This window comes from Rhea pennata, chromosome 25 (assembly GCF_028389875.1).
Source record: "Rhea pennata isolate bPtePen1 chromosome 25, bPtePen1.pri, whole genome shotgun sequence".
NCBI classification, from domain to species: domain Eukaryota; kingdom Metazoa; phylum Chordata; class Aves; order Rheiformes; family Rheidae; genus Rhea; species Rhea pennata.
This window is the reverse complement of record NC_084687.1, coordinates 2,671,572-2,698,719: the sequence shown is the minus strand read 5'-3', so window position 1 is coordinate 2,698,719 and position 27,148 is coordinate 2,671,572. Positions and strand designations below refer to the sequence as shown.

General features: G+C 64.7%; 5 protein-coding genes across 8 annotated transcripts in view; 3 read left to right on the top strand and 2 right to left on the bottom strand.

Moving 5' to 3' along the window:
• Positions 1–27,148, top strand: part of SORT1 (sortilin 1) — a 222,261-nt gene that overhangs the window by 102,060 nt on the left and 93,053 nt on the right. The gene's annotated exons all lie outside the window — the stretch shown is intronic.
• EPS8L3 (EPS8 signaling adaptor L3) lies at positions 66–2,206 on the top strand. Its single transcript, XM_062594792.1, has 8 exons — positions 66–253; positions 538–619; positions 708–745; positions 952–1,048; positions 1,282–1,404; positions 1,540–1,619; positions 1,832–1,964; positions 2,105–2,206. The coding sequence occupies exons 1-8, from the start codon at positions 66–68 to the stop codon at positions 2,204–2,206; spliced, it is 843 nt and encodes a 280-aa protein (XP_062450776.1).
• Positions 3,188–6,124, bottom strand: LOC134150834 (glutathione S-transferase Mu 1-like). The gene is made up of 8 exons (XM_062594940.1): positions 6,041–6,124; positions 4,904–4,979; positions 4,548–4,612; positions 4,362–4,443; positions 4,180–4,280; positions 3,877–3,972; positions 3,678–3,788; positions 3,188–3,455 (listed from the first exon to the last, which is right to left on the bottom strand). Exons 1-8 carry the CDS (start codon positions 6,074–6,076, stop codon positions 3,360–3,362), a joined length of 663 nt encoding a protein of 220 aa, XP_062450924.1. The 5' UTR covers positions 6,077–6,124; the 3' UTR covers positions 3,188–3,359.
• On the bottom strand, positions 6,713–15,456 carry AMPD2 (adenosine monophosphate deaminase 2). Of its 4 annotated transcripts, XM_062595190.1 has the most exons (18): positions 15,404–15,456; positions 12,819–12,949; positions 12,586–12,716; positions 12,239–12,307; positions 11,442–11,553; positions 10,969–11,155; positions 10,717–10,858; positions 10,395–10,484; positions 10,046–10,175; positions 9,747–9,941; positions 9,455–9,586; positions 9,118–9,281; positions 8,873–8,999; positions 8,565–8,728; positions 8,347–8,467; positions 8,052–8,225; positions 7,774–7,884; positions 6,713–7,693 (listed from the first exon to the last, which is right to left on the bottom strand). In XM_062595190.1, the coding sequence occupies exons 2-18, from the start codon at positions 12,846–12,848 to the stop codon at positions 7,505–7,507; spliced, it is 2,268 nt and encodes a 755-aa protein (XP_062451174.1). In that variant the 5' UTR covers positions 12,849–12,949; positions 15,404–15,456; the 3' UTR covers positions 6,713–7,504. The 4 variants fall into 4 exon arrangements, with proteins under 4 accessions (XP_062451174.1, XP_062451175.1, XP_062451176.1 ...); XM_062595191.1 differs by lacking the exon at positions 15,404–15,456 and having other exon boundaries at positions 10,960–11,155; positions 12,819–12,956; XM_062595192.1 differs by lacking the exon at positions 15,404–15,456 and having other exon boundaries at positions 9,747–9,902; positions 10,960–11,155; positions 12,819–12,956.
• On the top strand, positions 16,366–26,256 carry GNAT2 (G protein subunit alpha transducin 2). The gene is made up of 9 exons (XM_062595194.1): positions 16,366–17,742; positions 18,648–18,690; positions 18,841–18,982; positions 19,244–19,401; positions 19,672–19,800; positions 20,329–20,458; positions 22,798–22,951; positions 23,455–23,660; positions 25,119–26,256. Exons 1-8 carry the CDS (start codon positions 17,625–17,627, stop codon positions 23,643–23,645), a joined length of 1,065 nt encoding a protein of 354 aa, XP_062451178.1. The 5' UTR covers positions 16,366–17,624; the 3' UTR covers positions 23,646–23,660; positions 25,119–26,256.

Below are 27,148 nucleotides of genomic sequence, written 5' to 3'. Positions count from 1 at the left end.
GGGGGTGGCCCTCGGCTCCCACCCAGCACCCAAGGGTGGGGGCACGGCCCCAAGGAAGCCCCTGGATGGCCGCTCCCGTCCCTCAGGGCTGCATCTCCCGAGCAGGTCCTGGACCACTGCCCCAAGCCGAGCCTGGCGCCCTCCGTGGAGGCCCCGCTGCTCACGCAGGAGCCGTGGACCTGCTCGAGGACACCCTCCACCCGCAGGACTACAGCACCTGGAAGAAGCTGGGCACAGCCTGGACCAAGACGCGGTGGGGATCCTGCCCCGGGGATGGGGCCTCAAGAGGGACAACCCAGCCTGGAGGAGGCGGTGGCGGGGGGGGGGGGGGGAGCAAATCACAGCGTCCCACTCCCCGAGGGGTTAGAGAGGAGCCAGGCACGTCACGGAGGTGCCAGCAAGAAGATGAGATGCTGGGGTGGTGTTGAGGGGGGGTCTCCATCCTCGGGGTACCCCGAGGCTGCCGGGGGGGGGGGGGAGCGAGGAGCTGGGCACCCTCCTGCTTGGAAAAGCAGCGGGCTCTTCCTCCCCTCGCAGGGCAGAGTACCCGGAGAGCCACTTGGTGCCCCTCTACACCCCGGTCTTCTCTGACGGGTGGCTGCCACCTCCCGCTGAGCGGGTAGGTCGCGGCCCCACGCGGGTACGGGGCGGCCGGGGCAGACCCTGCCTCAGTTTCCCCAAGTTGGTCCCTTTCGCTCCCCGCGCAGGAACCCGCCGTGAGCCACAGGGACAGTCCCGACCACGCGTAAGTGCTCCCAGGGCCCCGGCGACGGCTCCAGGGGGGGCGGGGGGGCCGGTCCTGCCGCGGGAGGAGGGACGGCACCAGGCTGTCCCGGGTGGTCCTGCGCAGAGGGGCGAGCTGCGCCGGCGCGGAGGCACCCGCCGGCTCCGGCCCCCGGCCAGGGCTGGGGACACGCCAAGGGGCCGCTCACGGCTGCTTCATCCTTCCAGGCCCCCCTTCTCGGCGCCGGTGCTCGCGCAGGCCCTGTACGAGTTTCGGGGCAGGAACGCGCAGGAGCTGACTGTCTGGAAAGGGGATGTGCTGCAGGTAAAATAAAATTAAAAAAAAATATATAATAATAATAATAATAATAATAATAATAATAATAATAATAAAGCTGCAGCAACAAGCGCCAGGGTGCAGAGTTGCTCTGTCGAGCCCAAGGGAGGGTGGAGGAGCCCATGCTAGGGTCACCCCGCTCCTTGGGGCTGCTTTGGGGGGGGCCAAAGGCAGCAGCAAGGCGTAGGGGGCACGCTGCCCGCTGTCACCACGTGCCCTAGGTCCTGGACCAGCGGAAAAAGTGGTGGCTGGTGGAGAACAGCCAGGGGGAGAAGGGGTACGTCCCCAGCAACATCCTGGAGCCCCCGGGGCAGGGAGGCGAGGAGCAGGATGCCATGAGCCAGGTAGGTCACCGCCACCCGCTACGTGCCCACGGCACCACGGGGATCAGCGGCACCACGGGGATCAGCGGCGGGGCTGCCGGGACCGGGCCCCCGCGGCGCTGCCGCCCCCGGGTCCTCCTCCCTCCTCTCCCGCAGGACGCCTCCCCCACGCTTCACCCCGGCTCCCCGCCGGCGGAGGTGACGGCCTGGCTGAAGGACAGGGGGTTCTCACGGATGTACGTCGACTTGCCTCTCCCAGAGCGCCCTCGAGCCCCCGGGTCGTGTCCCCCCCCCCCCCCAGCAAAGCGAATAAATCGCCCTTCCCAGGCTTCCTCTCCACCTCCTACAGCCGTTCAGCCATCAGCAGGGGCTGCCCCTGCTCCTGGCTGAGCTCAGAGCAGCAGGTCCAGCTTCTTACCGGGCGTCTGTCTGTCCGTCCCTCACCCAGAACGGTGAAATGCCTCGGAGTCCTCTCCGGGCACCAGCTGCTGCACATGAGCCCGGAGGAGCTGCGAGCCGTCTGCCCGGAGGAGTGGCGACGTGTCCTCTTCAAGCTCTCGGCCGTGAAGACGTCCCTGGAGGTGAGGCTCCGAACTGGAGCTCTCGGCACCGCCTTCCTGGCGCAGCTGGGATTTTTTTTTTTCTTTTTTTTTTTTTTTTCCAGATGGGGGGGCCAAGCCCAAGGACTTCCTCCCCGGTGCTGTTTGTCCTCTCTTTGCAGATAGGTCCAAGGACTGAGCCACCAGGGGCTGGGACCACACTGACACCTTCCCACCGTCCACGCAGATGCCCAACAGCCTCCTATGACCAGCAGCCTGGCTGAGGAGGCATCGCCAAGATCAGCGCTGCAGAACTTGGGGGGGCTCCCTTGGTCCTGCCTGCCCCTCCCAGGATGGAGGGCCGAATCCCTCCAGCCCTTAAGCTCCAGAGCACTGGGGCCATAATGGTAGCAGGCTGCACAGCTGGTATTTCAGCCTTCCCAGGCTGTTTCCAGCAGCCAGTCACAGTGGAGGGCTCTTGGGTGAAATTTGGAATCTCCTGGGGGGGAGATTTGGGACCTGCCAGGGGAGATCCGTTGTTTGATCCCATTTCCAGCCACCCAGCAAGGCTGTGGGGCTGCCAGGCCCCTGGGAGGGCTGGGCACCGCAAAGCATTTGTGCAAGCCTCAACAAACGCAGCGACTGCAATGCAAAACAAAAAAAACTCGTAACAGAGCGGCATCGCCGAGGTCTACGCGCAGTTACGGCGGGGACGAGGCAGCCGGCGCCATCCCGCTCCCGGAGCGGAGCTCTCCTGCAGCTGGCGGCTCCCAGCCAAAGGGACACCTCCAGCTCCCCGTCCCGAGCAGCACCCCCGTGCCCAGGGTGTCTGGGGTGTCCATGGCAGGGATGGGCTCATGGGACACTGCAGTCCACCGTCAGCCTCCAGACCTCCATCACCAAGCCAGGGTGGGCTTCCAACCCCGCAGCACCTGGCAGGGCACCAAGCCCCCAGCCAGCTCCTTTGCCAGCTCTACCTCATTAGCGTGCAGGAATGTACTAATGAGAAAGCCCCAGGGCAGAGCAGGAGACACTTTCCCTGGGGAGCTACAACCTCTGAATGCCAAGGCGGCAGCGTGAGGAGACAACACAAAGTTCTGCTCAGGCATTCCCAAACTCCAGGCCATCCCCACCAAGCTAAGGAGCAGCCAGAGCACCCTTGGGTAGCAGGGATGCCCCTACTCACCCCATGCTCTGCCCCACGTCACAGGAAGGCAGTCCCGAGCACTTCCTCCCTCTCCAACCCGCAGGCACTTGACAAGGGATTCAGGCTGCTGCATCTAGATGTTTTATTGCTTTTGGGGCTGCCATAAAGGCCCCATGGGCAGAAAAGCAACTTCACCCTGGCAGCGCTCGCTCAGCCCACTACAGACTGCAGCAGGGTTGGTCCTGGACAGGCAAAGGACACTCCGGCCTGTCTCATCCCCCGCTGCACCCCTATTCCTTCTTGTTGCCCCACTTGGCCATCTTGTTGTTGATGGGCATCTTCAGGAAGCGGCTGGATTTCATGTAGGCAGCAACCTTCTCTAAGGCCTGCAGAAGGAAAGAGCACTCAGAACTCATCCCACCAGGGCTCATGGGGCCCCCCCCTCTGCCGCAGGAGTCCTTGAGGAGGACCCTAGATAGTGTCAGATCTGCCTCCAGCAGGGATCCCACAGGGATCCAGTCAAGACCAACGCCCATGGGTGGTTATGCTGACAGTGGCTCCAGGACCCCAGAGCAGCCACAGCAGAACCAAAGCGGCACCCAGCTCACCCCAAAGCGGTCCATGAAGTCCTTCAGGTTCTTGAATGGCTCAAGGCATTTGGGTTCAAATATGCAGTTCTGGTCCAGCACATCAAACATGAGGAAGTCCACAAAAGTGAGCTAGGGAGGAAGAAACACAGTGAGGAACACCATGGGGCCAAGCCCCCTTCCCAAGCTCTGCTGCCCTTCTCTGGGGTCCAGACCATACCTTCTCCCCCGCAAACCACTTTCTGTCCCCCAGGAACTTGGAGAAGAGCTTCAGCTTCCCTGGCAGCTGCTCCAGGTACCCCAGCTTCAGCTTCTCCTGCAGAGGGAAAGGAAAAAAGGGATGAATATCCAAGTCCACACACTCCACTCCATCACCCCAGGGGGGAAAAAACTTCTCCAGATAGAGAAGCTCCCAGTTAATCCAACCCCATTCCCCAGGGCATGGTCAGGAACGATCCCAGCACAGGCAGCCCCATGCCACTCATCTGAGTGATCCCAGAACACCACAGCACAAGATACTCACAAAGTCAGGGCTGTAGTTGACCATCACCAGGCTCATGCGGAAATCCATGATCTGGTTCTCCAGCATGTCCATGCGGATCATCTCCTCCTCTGTCTCTCCACCTGCAGACAAGGAGATGTTAGCCACCCATGGCTCTGTGGGGCCACCCCCCACTGCAGCCCAGCCCAGCCCCGGGCACTCACACATCTTATTCTTGCGGGCGATGTAGCGGAGGATGGCATTGCTCTGGGTGAGCTTAGTCTTGCCGTCAATGAAATAGGGGAGCTGCAGAGGACAGCAGGCACATCAGCATGGCATCTTCCACTCACCTGGGTGCTGTTGTCCAAAACCACCCCCTGTAACTACTCCCTTGCATCGAGGCCACCTACATTAGGGAAGTCTAATCCCAGCTTCTCCTTCTCGTTAAACCACTGGCTCTTGTCATAGTCAGGAGCTGGAAGAAAAGCAGAGGCTCATCCCATGTCCTCCTAGAGGCACCCTCACACCTCCCACCCCAGCGCTGTGGCACTCAGGAGCCACTTCCACTAGACCCAGAGGGTGCAAGGGAGGCGGTCCACAGCTCTCTCCAACCCCAGAGATGGGACAGTCACCGAGATTGAGCAAGAGGACCCAGAGTGAGATGGGCCATGTGGACTCCACCCCCCAGGAGGTCGCTGCCCACAGTGGAGCGAGCAGGTCCCGAGCCGGGCGGGGTGGGGGGGAGGGGAGCCCCCGGCCCGCTCACCTTCCCCACAGCTGTACAGCTTGTCCTCGTAGGGCGTCTCAGTGTACTCAAGGAGCAGGCGGATGGCGTGAGCCAGCTGCAGGCACAAGTCAGCAGGGCCCTGGGAGCCCCGCCCCCCCCAAAACCAGCCCTCTGACGGGGGAAACTGAGGCCTGCAGGGGAGGGGAGCACCCCTGGGTGCTGCAGGGACCTCTGCCCCGAGGGGGTGGGGGGCTGGCAGGGCTCCAGCCCCACCTCTAGGCACTGTGGGGGCAGGGAAGCACCCCTGGGTGCTGCAGGGACCTCTGCCCTGAGGGGGTGGAGGGCTGGCAGGGCTCCAGCCCCACCTCTAGGCACTGTGGGGGCAGGGAAGCACCCCTGGGTGCTGCAGGGACCTCTGCCCTGAGGGGGTGGGGGGCTGGCAGGGCTCCAGCCCCACCTCTAGGCACTGTGGGGGCAGGGAAGCACCCCTGGGTGCTGCAGGGACCTCTGCCCCGAGGGGGCGGGGGGCTGGCAGGGCTCCAGCCCCACCTCAAGGCACTGTGGGGTGAGGGGAGCACCCCTGGGTGCTGCAGGGATCCCTGCCCCGAGGGGGTGGGGGGCTGGCAGGGCTCCAGCCCCACCTCAAGGCACCGTGGGGTGAGGGGAGCACCCCTGGGTGCTGCAGGGACCCCTGCCCCGAGGAGCTGGGGGGCTGGCAGGGCTCCAGCCCCACCTCAAGGCACCGTGGGGTGAGGGAAGCACCCCTAGGTGCCGCAGGGACCCCTGCCCCGAGGAGGTGGGGGGCTGGCAGGGCTCCAGCCCCACCTCATGGCACCGTGGGGTGAGGGGAGCACCCCCGGGTGCCACAGGGACCCCTGCCCCGAGGAGGTGGGGGGCTGGCAGGGCTCCAGCCCCCCCTCACGGCACCGCGGGAGGGGGCCCCATGGCACAGCTATGGGGCAGGGAGGCCCCACAGCACCCTGCACCCCTCCGAGGGTCCCCCCACAGCACCACCCCCCTCCCCAGCGGCAGGGAAGGCCCAAGGAGCCAGGAAGGGAGAAGGGGGGGTTCAGGCCCCCGCCGCCCCCGGGAAGGAGCCCCCCCAGGCGCCCCGGCAGCCCCCGGGCGGGGAGGGAGGCGGGGGGCAGCCGGGCGCCGCCGCGCAGCCCCACTCACGCCGCGAATGTCCCAGTAGCCCAGCACGGCGGTCATGGCGGCGCTGCCTCCCCCCCTCCGCGTGGGCGCCTTTATGGGCTCGGCCACCCGGGGCGGGGCGCGGCGCGCGCGGCGCGGGGGGGGCGCTCTTAAAGGGGCAGCGACCCCTCCGCGGCGGGCGGGGGGCGGGGCCGAGGAGCCGGGGGGTGGGTGGGGCCGAGGGGGCGGGGCCGAGGAGCCGAGGGGGCGGGGCTTTCGCCGGAGGGGGCGGGGCCATGTCTCTGCAGCTGCTGCGGGTAGGGGGGCGCTTCCTCCCGCCCCTCCGCCCCCAATCCTGGGGGTTGGGGACCTCCGCTAGGCCCCCTCTCCCCCAGCCCGCAGGGGCCACCTCTTCGGGGTGGGGGGGGCGGAGGGGGGACATGTCCCGCCTTGGGTGCCCCAGTCGGCATGAGCGTCACACCAGTGGGGGGGGGGATTCCCCCTTTGGGGGGGGGCATGAGCTCCCCCCCATCCTTGGGGGGGGGCAAGGATCCCCCTTGGGTCCCCCTGTCTGCATGGGGGTCCCCCGAATCCTGGGGGGGGTGAGGGCACGTGCAGCCTGGAGGCTGCAGACTGAGGGCAGCCGCAGGTTTTACTTAAATACCTTTATTTCTCATGCTTTTTTATTGTTTTGGGGTTTTTTTTCCCTTCCTTTCTATTCCCCCCCCCCTTTTCTCTTCTTTCACGGGCGCCGGCCCGGTTTCCCCCGAGCCGGGCGCTGGGTGCGCAGCACGGGGCGGCAGCCGAGGGCCGCCCGCGGCGGGACGCGGGTCGGGGGCCCTTCCCGGGGGACGGCAGGACGGGGAGGGGGGGGGGACACACATACACACACACGCAGACCCTGACCCTCATCTTCCTCCCTGTGGCCGGCGAGGAGGAGGAGGAGGAGGAGGAGGAGGAGGAAGGGGGGGGGATTCCCATGCCTCCTCCGCTGGGCACCCAAAGGCCACTGTCCCGCGCGGGTGGCCCCCCCGCGCCCCCAGGGCCACCTGCCCCCCTTCGCCCCGGGACGCGGCAGCCCCGTGGGAGGGTGCCAGCGGCGCCGTGGGGTGGGGGGGGGTGGGGGGAGACCCGGCTTTCGGGTGCTGCGTGCTGCACCGGCTCGCTCAGCGCGGCCCCGCGTCACCGCCGTCCCCACGCTCCCCCTTCTCAAGGGGGGGGGGGGACACCCCACGGCGTCCCCACGGGACCACAGCTGCAAGAAAACCGGGTTAAAAAAAAAAAAAACAAAAAAAAAAAAAACAACACACGCACACACACTCACAATGACAAAAAACCTACGAACCCCCCCCAAAAAATAATGAGAGAACGGAGCAAGGCGCACCCCGCGGCGAAGGCACCAGCACGACACCGCCGGGGGCGAAGGAGCAGCGCGGGGACCGGGGGTGGCGGCGCCGGGGCGGCAGCGCCGGGGCGGCCCGGAGCCCCTCGCCCGCGGCGCGGGCCTCACTGGGCCTCCTCCTCCCGGATGGGCTCCAGCTCCGCGCTCTGCACGGCCTGCGTGATGAGCGTCAGCTCCTGGCGCAGCGTCTCGAAGCGGTAGCTCACGCGGATGTCGGGCACGTTGGTGCGGCGGATGTCGTTCCCCTCCGGCCCCTCTTTTAGGTAGTGGGGACCCAACCAGTAGCTCTTCACCTGGGCGGGAGCAGAGCTGCGGCGGGCCGGCGGCGGCGCCGGGCGCCCGCGGCACGGCCGCCGCCGCCGCGGCCCCTTACCTTGTGGGAGAAGCCGCTCATGAGGACGCTGTTGCGGGCCAGCTCGCACATGTCGCAGGAGCTCAGCTTCCAGACTTGGGTGGCGATGCTGTACTCCTCCATGAGGGGCTCCTGCGGGCGACGGGGCCTCGGCGGTGCTCCCGGTCCCGTCCCATTCCCCCACCGACCGAACCGGGGCGGGGGGACCACCGCGACCCCGTCCGAACGGCCTGGTGGCCCCATCCCTCCTCCTCGGCGGACCTCCGCGGTCCCCGGGCCGTCCCGCCACCACCGCTCACCTTGGTGAAGTGGAACTGGAGGGGGTCGTCGGTGGAGAGGGACACCATGAGCCCCCGCGACAGGTACTCGGGCAGCGGGTTGCGGTGGTAGCTGAGGAAGAGGCTGTTGTTGCTGAGCGGGGACATGGCGATGCCGATCTGCGCCAGGTAGTAGAGGTACTGCAGCACGGGCGCCTGGGGGGCACAGCTGGGTCAGCGGCGGGGACCCGGTCGCGCGCCCCCGCCGGCCCCAAAGTCGTGTTTCCCCCCCCCCCCCCAGCTAACGGCGCGGCCGAGCCCCGGTGGCGGCGCTCACCTTGCGGAGCAGCAAGCCGTGCGAGATGTTCTCCGAGACCATGAAGCCCGAGACGAGGTGATGGATGGGGCCGGCCTCGCCGCAGTGCGGCCGCAGCACGAAGGTGTGGAAACCTCGCTTCCTGCGGAGAGGGCGCGAGCGCCGGCTCAACGGCAGGGCCGGGGCGCCGGAGCCTCCGCCCAACCCGCGACGGAGCCAGGACCCTGGGGTGGCCTTACCGGCGGAGGTGGTTGAGCACGGTCATGTTGGCATACATGTAGTACAGGTAGTAGGAGTAGGGGGGGTTGTCCTCCTCCACCCAGTTGCCCGGCAAGGGGCTGTCCAGGTTGAAGATGTGATGCTCCGGCTTGGACTCATCATCTACGCTGTCAAAGCCGTCCACCTGCGGGGCAAGACGTCGGCCAGCTTTGTGGTCACCCCCTCCATAAGACCTCCCATCCCTGGCTCCAAAACACAGCGGACTCAGGCTGGGGGACACATCTGGGGGGGTCATCAAGCCACCCCAGGTGCAGGGGACGGTGCTCACATGCTCCAGGAAGAGGTGCAGCTCCGGGTGCTGGGCAGGGTGGACAGTGGCCTCATAGAGGGGTAGGAAGATGTTCTCCAACATCTCCTGGAAGTTGGCCAGCTGCCTCTTCGTCCGGTAGACATCGCTGCGAGGACAACGGCAGTCACTCAGCACCAGGCGCCCCATCACACCCGTGTCCCCTGCGCCCTGAGCCCCCGCTGACATGTGATGAGCGCCCCGGGGCGGGTGCTTGGGGTACTCACAAGAGCCGAGGCACCTGCACAAGCCAGCGGACGTTGTTGGAGTGAACGCGATGGTTCACGGCCCAGCGGGCCAGTTTGTCCCACTCATCGCGGGACCGGCCGTAGATGGAGAGCCGCAGCTCGGCGTTCTGATACTTGCTTTCCTCCAGGTCAGACATCACCTCCTGCCAGGGAAGAAGAAGGTGTCACCCATCACCACCGGGAAGGGGGATTTTGAGGGATGTCACCCTGGGTTGGGTGCTGACTGCCGTGGGCATTAGAGGGAAAGGGACCGTGGGAGGCTCAGGGGCAGGGTGCAGCACACCCACTGCCCCAAACGCCTCCCAAGGCTGCTCACCTTGATGATGTGGGCAAAGTACTTCCCCGAGATGCGGTTGTCCGTTTTGATGAAGATCTCCCGCAGGATGGACTCGCCGATGGGGTTGTACTTGGCGTTGAACTTGTCAAAACGGTGGAAGGTGTTGCGGTCCTGGCATGGAGACACAGATGTGAGCAGCTGCCGCCCACCACTCAGGAGCCACCCAAAGCCCCCCAGTTCGACACTAGGCCAGCTTCTAGAAAAGATCCCCCAGCCTGGCTGGGATGAGCAAGCCTGCTCATCTCCCAGGCTTGGGAGGAGTCTCCTGTACCGCATGGACGTCCAGCGTGTCCACGCTAAGGTCGTAAGCGGTGAGGTTCATGGTCTCGAAGACCTCCTTGAGTGTCTGCTCCTTGCCCTTCTCCACGTGGACGATTTCATCCAGGTGCTTCTTCATGGCCCGCTTGATGAAGCGCAGGAGATGCTTCTGGTTCATGCAGGAGGAGGCGTGGATGTGGGTGTCCACCTGCGTGGACAGGGACCACGCTCAGCTCAGAGGGAGGCCCCATCCTCCCTGGCACCGACTGAGCCAGGGTCCCTCGGATGCGCGGCTGCCGGGCCCCCGGGTACCTTGCGGATGTTGTAGAAGTCGCGGTGGGGCACCTTCTTCTGGGCCGCCAGCTCCTTCATCTCGTTGAGCAGCACGTGCATCTGGAACTTGGAGCTCAGGTACTGCAGGCGCCGGTAGCAGAAGGATTTGCTGCCCAAGGCAAGGAAGTTGGTGTCAATTTAGGGGGAAAAAAGGGAGAAAACCAGCCCGGGAGGGCCAGCGCCAGCGAGGACAAGCAGATGCGGGTCCCAGCCCTGGGCACAGAGCTGCTGCTGCGGCCAGGACAGCCACGTGGACACTGTCCCCGCTTGGATGTCCCTGGCCGTGCGCCGCCGTGGCGGAGGGACAGACCCCGACGCTCCTCCTTACATGGGCCCGTTGATGATTAGAGCCATGAGGAAGTTCATGTCGGCGATGAACTCCTGCAGGTCGGGGTACGGCAGGTCCAGCTCTGTGCTCCTGGCGGGGACAGAGACCGCTCACACGTGGTTACGGGGCCAGCCCGACCAAGCGGGTCCCATCCCGGCTCCCTCCACCCTCCCTGGGTCACCGCAGCCCCCCCAGGTGCCTCCCCAGAGGTAGGTGCCTCCAGGTTCAGCTCGTCCTGGGGTGAAAGCACGGGGTTGATCCAGAGCCCCCCGCTACCCCGCAGCTCCCCCAGGATGGGAAGCAGGGGCAGAGGGCAACTCACTTGTCGGTGACGTCCTGCTTGGTGTAGACGTGCACCACGCCGTCCACCATCTTGAGCCCGAAGCCGAGGTCGCCCGGCATGGCCTGGGGGTCCCACGCCTCGTAGGGGTGCTGGTCCGCGAACGGCGGGTGCACGGGGGCGTCTGCGGCGGGGCAGAGAGCCAGCGGGGGCATGCACGGAGCCGCTCCGGTGTCCGTCCGTCCCCCCCCCCCCCCCCGCTGCCGTGACCGCCCCTCCACCCACCCTGCTCACCCACGGCCACGGGGGTCTCGGGCACCTCCTCGTAGCCCCGGGTCTCCAGGGGCTTTTCGGAGAGCTCCTGCAGGTAGCGGGCCGTGGTCTTGCAGAAGCTCTGCAGCGACAGCCCCATGTACTTCTCCCGCAGGAAGAGCGCCTTCACCACGCTCTTGGCCGCATCCAGCAGGTCCGTGAAGGGCACCTGGGAAGGGAAAACGGGCCAAAAGGTGGTGGTGGGGGGGTGAAGGTCTGGGCACCGCGGACCCCCCCCTCCTCCCCTCCGCCGGGTGCGTGGGCTGGGGGCTGAGGACCTCTGAACGTGCAGGAGCTGCCCGGCACGCGACGGTGCCCCGCGGAGCCCCCGCCGTGGGGCTCAGCGCCGCGGCGGTCGCCCCCCCCCCCAGCCCAGGACCTTCCTCGGCGGAGCCCCCCCTGCCCCCCCCCGCGGAGCGAAGCGGGGAGGGGGCCGGGGGCGCGCGCCGCCTCACCCCGCACTTCTCCTCGCCGGAGATGGTGACCCGCTGGAACTCCCTCTCCAGCGGCGCCTCGCGCTCCTTGGGCACGTGGTCCACCAGGTCCTCGCCCTGCTCCTTGAAGAGCCTGCGGGCGCCCGGGGGGGGGGGGGGGGCGGTGAGCCGGGCGCCCCGTGGGGACGGGGCTGCCGGCCCCATGGCCGGGGCGGGGGGGGGGGGGAGGGGGACAGCTGCTGGGTGCTGCCCCCCCCCCCGCCCCCGCCCCTCACCCCGGCCGGGTGGCACCAAGGCGCCGGCTGCCCCGGGGAGGGCACCGGCGGGTTTGGGGCACCCCGGGGTGCCACTTCACCCGCGAGCACAACGGAAAGGTGGGTTTTTTTGGAGGGGGGGGGGACAGAGAACAGAATAAACTCGTGACACAGACAGGCGGCACAGGGAGCCCCCCCCACCCCCCCAGCCCAAGCGGAGACAGGAGGGAGAAGGACACGCGGCAGCAGGTCCCCTGCCCACGGTGGTGATGGTGATGGGGGGGGGGGGACATTGGGGACAAGCCAAAGCGGGGGCAGAGGGGTCGTGTGTGTCCCCCTCCCCCGGGGGGGGGGGTGCATTAACCCCTTCGGTGCCAGCGAGCGCGGTGCAGGACGGGGGGGGGGCACCTTCGGGGAGCAGCAAGTGGGAGGCCAGGTCAGAGCCGGAGCGGGGGGCGGGCGGGGGGGTGTCGGGGGGGGTGTCCCCGAGTCCCCCCCCCCGCCCCCCCCCCTCCGCAGCGTCCCCGCTCCCCAGGCGCCGGCGGCACCGAGCCGGACACTCACTGTAAGTCGGCGGCACTGTCAATTTTCAAGAAGTCCTGTTTGGCTCTGAGCAAAATGTCGGGCTCGAGTCTGAGGGCGAGCGGGCGGGGGGGGGGGCCGGGGAAGGGGGGGTGACGGTGGGGCGGGGGGGGGGGGAGAGAAAACACCCCCGTTAATGCCCAGCCCAGCACGGAAGCACACAGAAACCAACAAAAAAATATATATATATATATAAAGAAAAAGGACGGCAGGGGTGACGCCACGAGAGAGCGAGGACACGGCGGCGGCGGCGGGGGGGGGGGGACACACGGCGGCCGCCCCCCCCTCCTCCCGCCCCCCCCCCCCCCCCCCCCCCGGTGCCGACTCACTTGACGTCCTGGCTGATCTGCCTCTCCAGGCGCTGCCGGCGCTCCTCCAGCTGCTCGATGGGGCTCTCCTCCGGGAACTCGTACGGAGCCGTCCGCATCTCGCTCTCCGCCAGCGAGCGGCAGAAGAGCTCCTGCGCGGGGCCGGGCGGGGGGGGGGACACACACGTGTGATGAGTTGTGCCCGGTCTCAGCCTGCAGGCGCGGGGATGGGGGGGAGGGGGAGGGGGCCCCACCTCGGCGATCTCCTTGTACTTGCCGTCCATGGAGGTGCGCAGGTCCACGGGGAAGTGCTTGAGGCAGTGGGGGGGCCCCGGCAGGGAGCGGGCCGACTGCAAGGGCCGCGAGGGCGGCCCGGCGCGCGCCTCTGCGGGAAACGAGTCCTTTAGGGACCGGGGGGGGGGGGGGCAGCTTCGTTAGCTAACGAGGGGCTTGGGGGGGGGGGCCTTGGTACCGCCCCGGGGTGCTCAGCTGGAGGTAGCGGCGGGGTGGGGGGGCTCAGGACACTGGGGTCCCCCTCAGCCCAAATTCCCTCCCACAGCTGGGTGCCTCCCCACCAAAAAAAAAAAAAAAGTCTGTCCTTCCTGCTCCATCCCTCTGTCCGTCCCATCCGCCCCCCCCCCCCCAATCCATGCATCCAACCCGGCCCTCCTGCCCCCCCACCTGCACTTGAGTTGTGCCCCCTCCATCCAGCCGGGGCAGGGACCCCCAAATTGGCGGGGGGGGGCGGGCAATGCACCATGCAGTGCCCAGCAAGCTGGGGAGGGGAGAAAAGAGGGACATATTTCCCCCCCCCCAAAAAAAGCAAATGCCCCCCTCAGGCCCCCAGTACATCGCCCCCCCCCCCACCCGAAACGCCGAGCCAAGGGGATGCCGGCGGGCAGCTGAGCGCTGCCGGCTCCTACCTGCGCCCGGGGGGGGGGGGGGACACACGCCTAGGCCCTGGTGGTGGCAGCAGTGGCGGGGGGGGGGGGACAACAGTGCCGGGGTGCAGGGCTCCCCCCCGGGCGGCCGCCCGCCCGCCCGCCCGCCTCCCGCCGCAGCGCCCAGCGCAGCCCGGACCGCACAGAGGCTGCGCCGGGGGAGCCGAGCGGAGGCAGGGAGGGAGGAGGGAGACCCCGGGCGAGGGGGGGGACGGGACACGCGGGGCCCTCGGCACCCGCTGCGGGGCTGCGGGCGCCCCGGCGTCACGGCACGGACCGCAGTTTGGGGGGGGCACACTGGGGGGGGGGCTGCTTTTCCCCTGCCACTGTTCTCTCCCTCCCCCCCCCCCACCAAGGCAAGAAGGGGGGATTTGCCCCCCCGGGAGGGGACCCAGGTGTCCTGGGGCTTGTCCCCCCAGCCCCCCAATTGCCACCCGCTGGTGAGGGGGGGTTCGGCTGAGTTTGGGGTGCCCATCGCAGCGGGTTTGGGTGCCCGGAGCTGCCCCCCCACACACACACACACCCCTCGCTGGCGCGGGTGGCCGCGGGGTGACGGGGGGCGCCCGGCTGTGCCACAGCCGCGGACCGTCACCGGGGCTGCCGAAACACCTGGTGAGCACCAGGCCGCAGCGCCTGCTCGCTCGGGTGCGGGGAAACTGAGGCACGAGCCAGCCTTGCCGGCCCACGGCGGGCACAGGACCCCCCCCCCACCCCCCGCTGCTGCGAGCGCGGTACCCAGGCCCCGGGGGGCTGCACGCCGGCGGTGGGCGCTGCGGGCGCCAGCGGGTGCTGCGGGCGCCGGTGCCCCCCGCGCTCCGGGCCGCCGGCAGCGGCTGGTTAAGGCGCCGCCGTGGCAATTCCCGGGCTGGCACGTGGGACGGCCGGGAAGCAACGGCCTGCACCCGGGGCGCCCCGTGCCACCCTGCGTCACCCATGCCACATGGGCACCCCGTGCCACGCCGGGCGCCCCGTGCCACCCTGTGTCACCTGTGCCACATGGGCACCCCGTGCCACCCGGGGCGTGCCGGGCGCCCTGTGTCACCCGTGCCACATGGGCACCCCGTGCCACCCGGGGCACGCCGGGCGCCCCGTGCCACCTTGCATCACCTGTGCCACATGGGCACCCCGTGCCACCCGGGGCACACCGGGCGCCCCGTGCCACCCGCATCACCCGTGCCACATGGGTGCCCTGTGCCACCCGGGACACGCTGGGCGCCCCGTGCCACCCTGTGCCACCGTGACGTGCTGGCATCTCTGGCACCCAGGGCAGGTATGGTGCCCTGTGCCACCCCCCCCCCGCCATGCAGGCCCGCGTGGTGCCCGCTGCCACCCGTGACATGCTGTCACGTCGTGCCACCCGCAACATACCAGCCCTCCCCCCTCCCCCGGCGCCACCCAGGGCCCGCGTAGCACCCAGTGCCACCTGTGACAGGCTGTCACCCCCTGCCACCCACGGCGCGCTGTCGCCCGGTGCCACGTGTGATGCGCTGTCAGCCGGTGCCACCCACGGGGCGCCGGCAGCCTTCGGCCCCACCCGGGCACGCGTGGCGCCCCGTGCCCCGGGCTGCCCCGCCCGCAGCGCCCGCGGCCGCGACCCCAACCGCGGGCGCCCCGGGGGGGGTGGGGTGGGGTGGGGGGCCGCGGCGGTACCCCGGAGCCTCGGGATGATGCGTGGGGGAGGCGGTGGGGGGGGGGGTGGGGGACGGGACGCTCCGCCAGCCCCGGGAGGTGCCCGCGGCGGGCCCGACGCCACGGTGAGGGGCGCGCCGCGCCAAAGAGCCGAGTGCGCCCTCCCTCCCCTCCCCTCCCCTCCGCCCCCCGCCACCCCCCCCCCCCACCCCGGGGCAGCAGCGGGTCTGGGGGCAGCGGCGGGGCGAGGGCCCGCGCGGGGGGCTCACCGGCGGCGCCGGGGGCCTGCAGGCTGCCCCGCTTCTTGAAGGTGCGCGGCGCCGGGGCGGCGGCGGCCATCGCGGCGGCGCCGGGCGGCCGATGGCGGCCGCGCTCCCTCCCCCGGCTCCTGATTGCTGCAGGAACCTCGGGGCTGGACCAAAGTCCCCGGCGGAGGCAGGAAGAGGATGGGGCGGAAGGAGGATGTGGGTGACGGCGAGGAGGAGGAGGAGGAGGAGGAAGGTTGTCGGGGCAACCGGGCCTTGCTTCGCCGGCAGCGCCCCCCCCCCCGAAGGCTCCGGGCGGGGACCCCCACCACGAGCCGGGGACAGCGGCGTCCCCCGAGGCGGGGTAGCCCTCCACCCCGACGGGGTGGGGGGGGGAAGGGGGGTTGCGCCCCCTAGACGTGGCCTCGTGCCCCCCAAATGGGGCGTCGCCCCCCCCCCCCGAGAGGGGCATCGTGCCCCTCACCCGCACCCCAACCCAGCGACGGGGGTCCCCAAGAGCGGGGACCTCGCGCGCCACCATCGTGTCCCCACCCTAGACGTGCGGCGAGGGGCCCGGTGGGGTTCGGGCAGTGGGGCGGGGGTGGGGGGGGGAGGATTGGGGACAGCACGTCCCCATGTGACACCCCGGCACGTCCCCTCCCCGGGGCGCCCGTCGCGCCCGGCTCCCCCACGGCCGGGGAAGGGGCCGGGGGTCCGTCCCCGCGCGTCCCCCCGCGTCCCCCCCGTACCTGTCCCGGCGCGGTGGCGGCCGGGGGGGGGGGGGCGGCTGTGTCCCCAGCGGCCGCCTGGCCGGGTGCCCCGACGTGGCGCTGCAGGAGGGAGGATTTTTAGGTAGCCTCAGCGCCGGGGTGGAGGGCGGTGGAGAGGGAGGTGCGGGGGGGGGGTGTCCGGCACACGCGGGGGACGCTGGCGCCCGGCTGTCCCCTACGCCAGCCCCCGCTGCCCGCCTGGGTGCCCTCCCTGTGCCACGGGGAAGGGGACAGGGAGGTGACACCCCCTTCCCCCTCCCCGAGTGCCACCCCTGGGGCCAGGCTGGTGGGACCCAGGGCCACCGAAGGGGTGCGTGGAGGAGGACAGCAGGGACGAGGGGCTATGAGCAGACTCCCCCCCCTGCGCGTCCCCCCTGCCGCCCCGGGATGCCGCCGGCAGGGGAGGTATGTTAATTAGACCCCTCTTGTTAGCGCCAAGTTCATTAGCGGCTCAGAAGGGGCTTTGTGTGCTGGGACAGTCGGGACCGGATGTCCCCGGGCTCCAGTCCTGGGGACAGTGACAAAGTGTGTGTGGGGGGACAGACGGACACGACCAGGTGGGAGATGGGGCAAATAGTGGGGAAAATGGTTACAGGCCATGAAAAAAAAAAGCATAAACCCCCCCAAAATAACAGTACAGTGCCCAGAGATTTCTGTGGCCCCGGAACAATAACAGCTGTGGGCCAGGGCGCAGCGGTGCTGAGCCCCATGAGGGTGCTGAGCCCGAGGAGGAGGAGGAGGAAGGCTCAGCAGTGGGATCTCCTGGTAAAGCGCTTAAGGAGGGCGAGGGGCCGGCGGCTCACGGGGGGCTCGTTACACGCCCGCCACAATTAGCCCCGCTTCCCCGGGAGCAGGCAAACAAGAGGAGTGCGGGGGGCCGGCGAGGGCCATGTGTCCGTCTGTCTGTCTGTCCATCCACTCGCCTGTCCCCTCCGTGGCGCAGCGGGGCGCAAGCCCGGGATATAGGGGGCTGAGGGGGGGTGGTGGAGGGACCCCTGGGTGCCCGGGACCCCCCCACCACCACCACCCTCGCGGCGCAGCCGGGGGGCACGGGGCCCCCGTGGGTCGCCGGCACCGCCGGGCGCTGCCTGCCCCCTTACGTAACCCGCCCCGCCGGCCTCCCCGAGATGCTCTTTCTTTTCCGAGCCCTAATCGTTGCCATCTTGGGCTCTGCTAATTGGATTCCCCCTCCCCCCCCAACACATGCCGGAGGAGGGGGGGGGTCACGTGGCAGCATAAGAAGCCCCCAAGGCCCAGAAATTGGGTTACCCATGGGGAATTAAGGGAGAGAGCGCGGCAGCAGCCGGCCGGGGAGGACCGAGGGCAGCCTGCAGCCAGCGCCAAGGGGCCACCAGCGCCCACCTCGGCCTTTCGGGGCTCCCCTTTCCCGGCCGGCTCCCTCCACCCCCCGCGAAGAGCTGGAAGAGCCCGGGGACCTAGACGAGCTCGAGGAGTTCAGTGACGAAGACGAGGCCATGGGCAGCGGGGCGAGCGCTGAGGACAAGGAGATGGCCAAGAGGTCCAAGGAGCTGGAGAAGAAGCTCCAGGAGGATGCGGACAAGGAGGCCAAGACGGTCAAGCTGCTGCTGCTAGGTAAGGGCAGAGGGGACGGAGGAGCGGGACGTCCGGGAGGCCACGGGAGCCGTGCCCACGGCCCCGCTTGGCACCAGGGACCCCATTGAGGCTGGGTGGATGGAGCCACCAGAGATGGTCAAGGAGCACGAGCAGCCGGGGGATGGGGACGTGGGGACAACTCCTCTCGCCCTGCCTTTCCCCATCCCCACGCAGCACCAGATGGACTCTCATTAGCCTGATGAGTTCCAGGGTGGTGGGGACAATGGAGCTGCGAGACCAGGACGCTCGGGTCCCACCTGGAGGGCTGCATCTAAGAGGGGTTCGAGCCAACTTCGAGGGGCGCTTGGAGGCGCCCATTGCCCTCAGCAACCCTAAACCCTGCCGGGACCCGCCAGTGCCAGGCTGGGACCACGCAGCCCCGAGCAGGTCGGCCGTGGGGAGCAGTGGCGGGGGCTTATCCAGGTGACGGCAGGGCCGCCGGGATCAGGGCGATTAGCACCCTAATTCTAAGCAGCTTCCTGTATCGGCTTAAGCCGCTTAAAGCACCCAAGCGACGGCCGGCGGTGCCTGCGGCGGGCGGGAGACGCGGGAGCGCCGGAGCCACCAGGGATGGGACGAGCCCCCGGCGGGTGGCCCCAATCCGGCTCCGGGAGCGAGGGGGGAAGAGAGGGAATCGCGAGAATGATGCTGCCGACACGGAGGAATCGGGGAGGGGGACGAGCGAGGCCGAGAGGAGACCGCGCTGCACGCGGGGCCACACAGCAAAGCCGGATCCGCGGTGGCGGGCCTGGATGAGGGCAGGAGCAGCGGGTGGACAGGGGAGAGAGCAGCTCCAGTGCCCATCACCGCGGCATCAGGGCTGCAGTCCGTGTGTGGCACCCACTTCCCTCCCGGGGCTGAGGTTTGCTCCATCTCTTTCGTAGGAGCTGGAGAGTCGGGCAAGAGCACCATCGTGAAGCAGATGAAGTGAGTAGGAGCCGTGGCCCCGTGTCAGGGCCACCGAGACGGGCAGGGGGAGCCCGAGGGTCTGAAGTCAGGGGGGCTGGGGGCAGGCACCAGGCTGCTGGGGCAAAGCACCCGCCACCGTGGCTGAGCCCCGCGTTTCCGTCCCGCCAGGATCATCCATCAGGACGGCTACACACCAGAGGAGTGCATGGAGTTCAAGGCCGTCATCTACGGCAACATCCTGCAATCCATCCTGGCCATCATCCGCGCCATGTCCACGCTGGGCATCGACTACGCCGAGGCGGGGCGAGCGGTCAGTGCCGGTCCCAGGGCAGCGTCCCCGGCCCTCCTTCCTTCCAGGACCCCCCCCGGCCTGCTCGGGCTGGACCGAAGAGCCCCGGGGACAAGGAGCCCCCTGGCCCCTCCAGCCCCCATCCCAGCTCCGGGGCTGAAGTCCACCAAGCTTTTTGGCCTCCCCAAGGCGAGGAAACTCCTGGGAGGGGGGTGGCTTTGGTTCCTCGCCCAGGTCCTTACGGGGGTGCTGCAGGTGCCGACGGGGGGCTCTGCCTTGCAGGACGATGGCCGGCAGCTCTTCAACCTGGCCGACTCCATCGAGGAGGGCACCATGCCCCCCGAGCTCGTGAGCTGCATCAAGAAGCTGTGGAAGGACGGCGGGGTGCAAGCCTGCTTCGACAGGGCCGCCGAGTACCAGCTCAACGACTCGGCCGCCTAGTGAGTGCGGGCGCCCGGGGTGCTGCCGCCCGAGAGCGGATCCCCATCCCAGGCCGAGGGCCGCCCCGCGGGTCGCCCCGGGCCGCCCGCCCCGGGGACGGCCAGGTCCCGTTGAGCTCCGTGGGTGGGGTGAGAGCAGCTCTGTGTCACGCGCTAAATACACCCAGCGGTCTCACCGCCCGGGAGCCGGCCTTCAGCCCCGGCGGTGCCGGGGAGGCTTTGCGTCGGCGTCCCGTCACGTCTCCCCCCCCCACCCCACGTTGTCCCCAGCTACCTGAACCAGCTGGACAGGATCACAGCCCCCGACTACCTCCCCAACGAGCAGGACGTGCTGCGGTCCCGAGTGAAGACCACGGGCATCATCGAGACCAAGTTCTCCGTCAAAGACCTGAACTTCAGGTGGGTGCAGCGCGTCCTGCGGAGCCCTCCGCCGGGCTGGCCCCGGTGGGGAGGGATTTGCACATCCCACCGTGAGCGGGAATGCTCCCAGGCTGGCGTCGCAGCTGGTATCAAATCCCCGGGACGCCATGCCCGTGGGCCTTTGCTCCCTCCTCACATGCCTCCTTTGGAGGTGGAGGGATTAAAGAAACCCCAAAGAAACGGGGCTGGAGCGAGGACAGGGTTATGGTGGATGGTGGGAACACAGAGGTGCACAGAGGAGACGTAGGGGAAATCCCGTAACGGCTCCACCGTGGATCACCTGCACTAGGAGCCCTTCTAGCATGGGGTTAAGGATGAACATAGCAAACATCTCCGTGATGTTTGGGGACTGCCAATTCCCCCTGGGTCAGGAATGATCTGTGACTCTGCACGCATGGTGCTGCTGAGGACAGGGAGATGGTGGCCCCATCCCCACCCCCAGGTCAGCCTGCACCGGGGTGGTGGGACCAGCCGTGTCGCTGCATTGTCCCCCCGTCCCCTCTGCAGGATGTTCGACGTGGGAGGACAGAGATCGGAGCGCAAAAAGTGGATCCACTGCTTCGAAGGGGTGACCTGCATCATCTTCTGCGGGGCGTTGAGCGCCTACGACATGGTGCTGGTGGAGGACGACGAAGTGGTAGGTCGTGGGGCAGGAGGTGCCTGCAGAGAGCGTGCGCCCTGCTCCCCTCTGCCAGCCCCATAGCGTACCGCAGAGGTCCCGCGGCGAGCCCGGGGGAGAGGAGCTGCGCGCTCCCGGAGGGGGAGTGGAGAGGGAGAGCGCCGAACGCCCTGTGCTTGGGCAGCCGCGCGCAGCACGGGTTCCTCCTCTGGGTGATCCCAGCTGGATCACTTCCACCTCCGTCGTCAGAGGTGGCAGCGGGTGAAATCCCAGCCCTTCCAAGCAGCAAAAGGAAAAGCAGCTCCCAAACCTCCTCCTGGAGCCACCATCCTACCAGAGAAAAATTCCAGACGCAGCAAAACCACACAAACAAACCCAAAGGAAGCGGATCGGCCCCAGGGTGGGAGGAAGCCGATGGAGAGGGCAGGGGGGACCTGGGAGCACCACGGAGGAGGCATCTCTGGGAAGTGAAGCCCGGCGAGCCAGGGCAGAGGGGCAAAGCAAATCAGGTTGTTGCTGTTTCCATCGATATCTGCATTTTGGCCTGACTCCAGGTCCTTCCCCCGCAAACCAGAACCTGAGCCCAGCAGAGCAGTAGGGTCAGACGGCCGCGATAACTCTGGCAGCTCCGTTCTTCAAGCAGCAACCACCAGAGAAAGGATCTCTCAGCACCATCCTGCGATGGGGAGAGAAACCAGCCCACCGCCCGCTCGGTGCTGGCGGGAGCCCGCCGGCCCTGGCGCAGCGCGGTCCGGCCTGGCCCCAGGCTGGCTCCAGCCGGGAGCCGGCTCGCAGCCGGTCAGCTCGAGCTGCGGCACCGCGAGCTCCCGTCTCCAGGCACGGCACCGCGCAGCCGTGCCCGGCTCAAGGCGGCACGAGGAAGCCCTCACGCGGCAGCGCTTTTCGCCCTCCGGATCAGCGGTGGCTGGGCAGAAAACTAGGGATAAGATGCAGCTATTGTGCCCGGCGAGCGGCAGCGCGGGGAAGGACGGCACGGCTCACCAGGCGTGCCGAGCTCAGGGTGCTCCGAGCGGGGCCCCTGCTCCTCCGCCTTGCAGAGGGAGGATTCACGGGGAAGGTTTGTCCAGCAGCGCGCACCCAGCAGGGAAAGCAGCTTAAAGAAAGCAGAGATGCGGAAAGCAGAACCTCCCCCTCCCGGAGACGATTCCCCGGAGCAGCACGCAGAAGGCGAACAGGAGAGGAAGGATGGAGCAGCCGAGGCTGAGAAAATTCCCCTTGCGTTCGTAAAGTGTCCCAAAACACGGGGAAGGAGAGGACAGAGAGACACAAATAGGAACCACCAGCCGCTAGGCGAGGCGAGCGACCCCGCGCACGTTCGCCCCCGGTCCCGAACGCAGAGCAGCAGCCCCGCGTGAGGCCCTCCGCCGCACTCTCCTCCTCGTTACGGTTCTCCCCACGCAGAACACGCTGGATTTGGCTACAGCTGACCCTGCAGGCACCCTGCTTGCGAAAGAGCTGATAAAAAACAAAAGAGCTGTTGAAACGGGATGTTGGACAAGGCGAAAACACTTCCCCGTCACCTCCAAAGCACGCAGCGTCCCTGCAGCCTGCCTGTCCTCTACCAGGAGGGGTGCAAAAACCTCAACTCAGGCTACGGCTTCGGGCTGGGCTGGATCCTCTTCCTCCCCTGGATTCCCCTGCAGCAAGTCAGAAACTGCGCATCCGCTATAAAACACGCGCCGCTTTTCCTCGCTCCCTTCCAAAGCCACTGTGATGCCGCAGGGCTACGGTCCGTAAAGAAACTCCTGCAGCGCCACAGCGCGAGCTGGAAGCTCCCCCTGACCCTCTCCCAGCAGCTGCGACACATGGCCACGAGGTTTCTTTGCTGCGGGCTGTTCCTACAGCTATTCTCCCGAACAAGATCAACTTAAGCCTTCATTTCTGAATGGCCTAGGAGCCATCAGCGGGGATCAGAGCTCCACGTTGCCTAGAGATGCTTAACAGCTTTAGCAGTGCCCGCTGCCTCGAGCCCAACCAGAGCTTATCTGAGGCTTTTACACCTTTGCACAGCAGGGCTTTGGGGCTATTTACTTAGGCAAGAGAAATCAGCCTCTTGGGAGACCCGGGCTGCAGGCAGAGGACAGAGAGAGCCACTTTCGGTCCGCAATGATTCGGCTGCTGCGAGGAACAGGAGCGTCGCAGAGCGCTGCTCTCGCCTCCTGCCGCCCGGGCCCGCTCGGCACGGGAAAAGCTCGCCGAGAGCACCTCTGCCTCGGCGACGGGAGGGTTTGGGCCGAGGGAAGATGACGTTCAGGGCCCGCCTTGGGCAGCGCTTGCCAAAAGCGGTCGGTGAGCGAGTGCAAGCGCTTCGCGCTGACGAGTCCACTTGCTTGCAGAACCGCATGCACGAGTCCCTGCACCTCTTCAACAGCATATGCAACCACAAGTTCTTCGCCGCCACCTCCATCATCCTGTTCCTCAACAAAAAGGACCTCTTCGAGGAGAAGATCAAGAAAGTCCATCTCAGCATTTGCTTCCCAGAGTACGACGGTGAGTCAGTTGGGTTCCCCTTCCCTCTCTGCCTGGGGACAATTGCAAAGATGCTTCTGGCCTGAACCTTCTCCCTGCGACCCCCCAAAAATCAAAGGCACTTTGCCGCCTCCAGTCTGGCAGTAATCACCGGGGAGCCACGTGGAGCCGACACGCAGATGTGGCGTCTCAGGCTGCTATTACGCTAGGATCAAATTAAGTCACTAGAGATGGGAAAGGAGGATAAGATGCCTGTTAACTGCAACATCTGGAAGCTGTTTGGAAGGATTGAAGGCAGGATAAAATGGCTTTTCCCCCCTCTAGCTGTTCTCTGCCTTTAAGCCAAGTGCTTCAGTACCTGAAATTCCCAGCTTTCCTCCTCCTCCTGGGGCAGATTTCAGAGATTTAACCCATGAAAGCAAGCATTAAGAGGGGCTCGGGTACCCCAGGTTTGAGAGGTCACAGGCAGGGTAGTCTTCCTAAGCAGAGCATCTTATCAGCCAAATCGCTTCCTCCCTCCACAGGTCCCAACACATTCGAAGATGCAGGAAATTACATCAAGACCCAATTCCTTGATCTGAACATGCGAAAAGACGTCAAAGAAATCTACAGCCACATGACCTGTGCCACAGACACACAGAACGTCAAATTCGTGTTCGACGCAGTCACAGATGTCATCATCAAAGAGAACCTCAAGGACTGTGGTCTCTTCTGAACATCTGCGCAACAGGTACTCCTTCGAGACAAGCGGCAGCACAGCCGGGTTTCGGTTACAAAGAAACAGTTCTTTTAACCACAAAAAGAGCAGGGGAGGGGAAGGGATGGTGGAGGGAATGACGGAGCAGCGGAGCCCTCAGCCAGCCCCAGCTCCGCGGACAGTTTTGCTACTGAGGGCAAGAACCCCCTTACCATGACACGGTCTCCCAGGCTTTACTGGGAGGTGTCTCGGTCTGGAAATCTCTTCTCTAGGGGCAAAGAAACAACATCAAGGGTGTGCTGGGACTGGCAAGGAACAATCTGTCTGCGATCCTGCTAGCCCCAGTGGGAGGTCAGCACTCCCTGCTCAGAAAGCTTTGGTTTGGTTTCCTGCCCATCTCCTTCCCGTGCAGTCTCCCAAAGAGGAGAGCACTAACTGTTTATTATTTTGAAGCAGCCTGGGGGGGAGGAAAAAAAACCACACACACACACACAGTTCACACCCTTGCTGGTAGAGATGAAAACAAGATTATAGCCCAAATTTTGCACCCAAGCACTGGCTGGACCACGTTATCTCCGGGCCTCGTGTTGCCACAACACAGTAAATGTTGCCACGCTGGCACTCTGCTACTCTGGTTTGCCCACAGCAGTTTTAAACCTGGTCGAGGAAGCTGCTCCACGGCCTTGGCTAGAAGGACTAATTTGAGTTATAGCCAGCTGCAGTGGGGAGATGGCACAGGAATTACCCATAGCACTCTGCTTCAGCTGGCCTTTTAGCTAGTCAACACAAGGCTTTTAGAGGGTTTATTCTCTTATTCGTTCATGCCGAGCATGCATTTGCCCACTACCCCGAGAAGCAGCAGGGACTTTCTTCTCCCCTTCCCCACTTTCAAAAGAGCTTCCAGCCACTGGCTTCAGTACTTCTGTTTTTCAGGGAGCAAAGTGAGCAATTGCAGGAGCTTGCCTTGTCCCCGACCATTAATAGAAAAGCAAGAAAAAACACAAGCAGGAAGACAGCTTCCCCGCAGGCGCAAGTGGCCTGCAAGAGGATGGGGGGTGGAAAGGGGGAGTTAAAGGCCTCCAACTTGAGCTGTGCATTGTGTGCTGTGAACAAAACTGCTTTCTAATCAGAGCATTCAGCAGTCTCCAACTGAGAGGGTGCTCGCTCTGAGCATAGAGGAAAAAATACCATGTCAAGGCAGCAGCTTGGGAGGTCTTGCATTCTCCCAAGGTTACATGCAGCAGCAAAAGCTACAGAGGTTGACCAGCTCAGGAATAACAGGTTTAATATTTATACCATCCCTACTTTCAGGCTTTTTGCTAACTGCCTGGGTCAAACAATTTAAGGCAATGAATTTAACATTGCTGATCTTGTGCACTGAAAGTTTGCTTCTCTGTAACAACCCTTTCTGATTGCCAGGCTTTTAAGTTAAAACCTCAGCTGTGTTGTTTGAAAGCATTTAACCACCTCTTCTTTCTTCCTTCCTGCTAGAAGAGAATACGACTTCTATTTAGCATCACCATTCTGCTGAGCAGAGCCAAAAGGATTAAGCAAAAAAATTACTTGGACCCCACTTTTTCTAAGACCAGCCCAAGCAAGCCACATACTTTCAAGACCAAAATAGGAAGTGGCTGCAGCTGAACTTCCTGCTCTTTCATGGCCATTTTCTTTTTTTCCTAACTTTTTTGTTTTTAAGAAAGAAAACCCTACTCTCTGCAGTACTTGAAAAATTAGTATTTATAAGTGTGATCTGGAGGGGTTTGCCACACCAAGGAGAAGGCAGTCCTCAGTACATCACCAGAGGAACAGATACTGAGCCATCATACTTCCGTACTTCCATGGCTGCAGCTGTGCAATAAGCCATACACAGGGGAAACCCAAAAGCAATGCTTCTGCAGGAGCCAGAGAAAGGCAAACCTCCTGCCCTTCCCCCCTCTTCAGGGCCAAATCCATTTTCTTCCATGTTAAAGCTTAATTGGACTGAATTGGGAGTTTCTGGGGAAGGTGGATGCTGGGACAAAGAAGAGTCCACTCCTGGTAATCATCCTCAGTTTGTCTGTTGAAGACTTTTTTTTTTTTTCCCTGCTGTAAATAAGCCAAGACTAAGTTAATTTCTGAGCAAGTTTTCCCTTCAAAAAAAAAGTTAACAACTGCAGCTCCCTGCAATTGTGCAATCTGCCCCTAAACAGCCTTAAGTAGCCGAGGGACTGTTTCTAGTAGCCATCTTTCTCTGTACAGACCTGTTCTCTCCCACTCTCCCTATGTCTGTTCAACCATCCTAGGGAGCAGCACAGATCCCAGCTCAGTGGTTTGCCAGCTCCTGAGACCACTGGTCACATGGTTTCACCACTTTGAGGTGTAAAGTCACGGAAGCAGGCAAAAAGGAGCACATGCATCAGGGTCTACAGAACTTATCACACCTAGAGAAGAGGAACAGGGTCAGACAAAGAGGAAATGGTTATTTGAAAGATTTTCATCCTGCTATTTACAGCTGTATTTTCTCTTTACTGCTTGTAAATAAAACTGTACTGCTACTATAGACTAGAAGTCTTGTATCTTCTCAGTGTTTACTGCAGAGAATCACATACAGCTTCATTTAACTGTAGGAGAAAAAAAATAAAAGAAATGTGCATGAACTGGATGTCTATCATTACTGCCCATTCAATTGTTTCCAAGCCCCTTCCTTGCATCTGAAACCTTGACTCAAGGAATACTTTACATTCTTTGCCCTTAGCCACATTCCACATAAGGATCCCCCACTGAGATCAACCAGGGGCCCATGTGCAGCACAGAGCAGGGCCACCAGCAGCTTCCTGAGCACCAGATCCGGATGGACGCAGAGGTGCCAGGCACGCCAAGTCAGCACTGACTGAAAAGCGAGCCTGCTTAGGAGCAGCAAGCAGCCAAAGCACCTTCTCTGCTCAGTGGGGAAAAAAAATTAAAATAAATGCGCCCAGACCCTCGAAAGGCTGTGCCTCTAGTGCAGCTCCAGCACGCAGTCAGGAAGCGCTGTGCTGATGTGTACCACCATTACACGTGAGCTTTGCACGAGTTTGTTTTAAAAGACAAGGTGAACTCCTCCACGCATTACTATGCAGCTGAAGTAGAGCCTCAAGGTTTGTCTAAAAGGAAACTGTTAGAGCCAATAGAGCTCAAGGCAATTTGGGGAAAAAATGCAGAATATACACACTCTTTATAGCTACTGAACATTGCTGCACATTAGAAATTCTACAAATACTATGGGGCAGACATTTACAACACCTAGAAGCATCCCTGAAATGCATCCTTCTTGCAGTGCTGTATTACAAGGCAAGCATCTTCGAAGATGGGTTACATTTGCATCATGTTCAGAGCAGTCATTTTTCCATCAAGTTTGAAAGATGAAATAAGACTTGTGCTATTAATACGTAACAAGCTAACCATCTGCCAGTAATCCTGATGAATGACTGGATGTCTGTTTTCTATCTGTGCCAGCACAACCCAAGTCTTTGGGAGCAACAGAACTGGCTGCACACACAGCA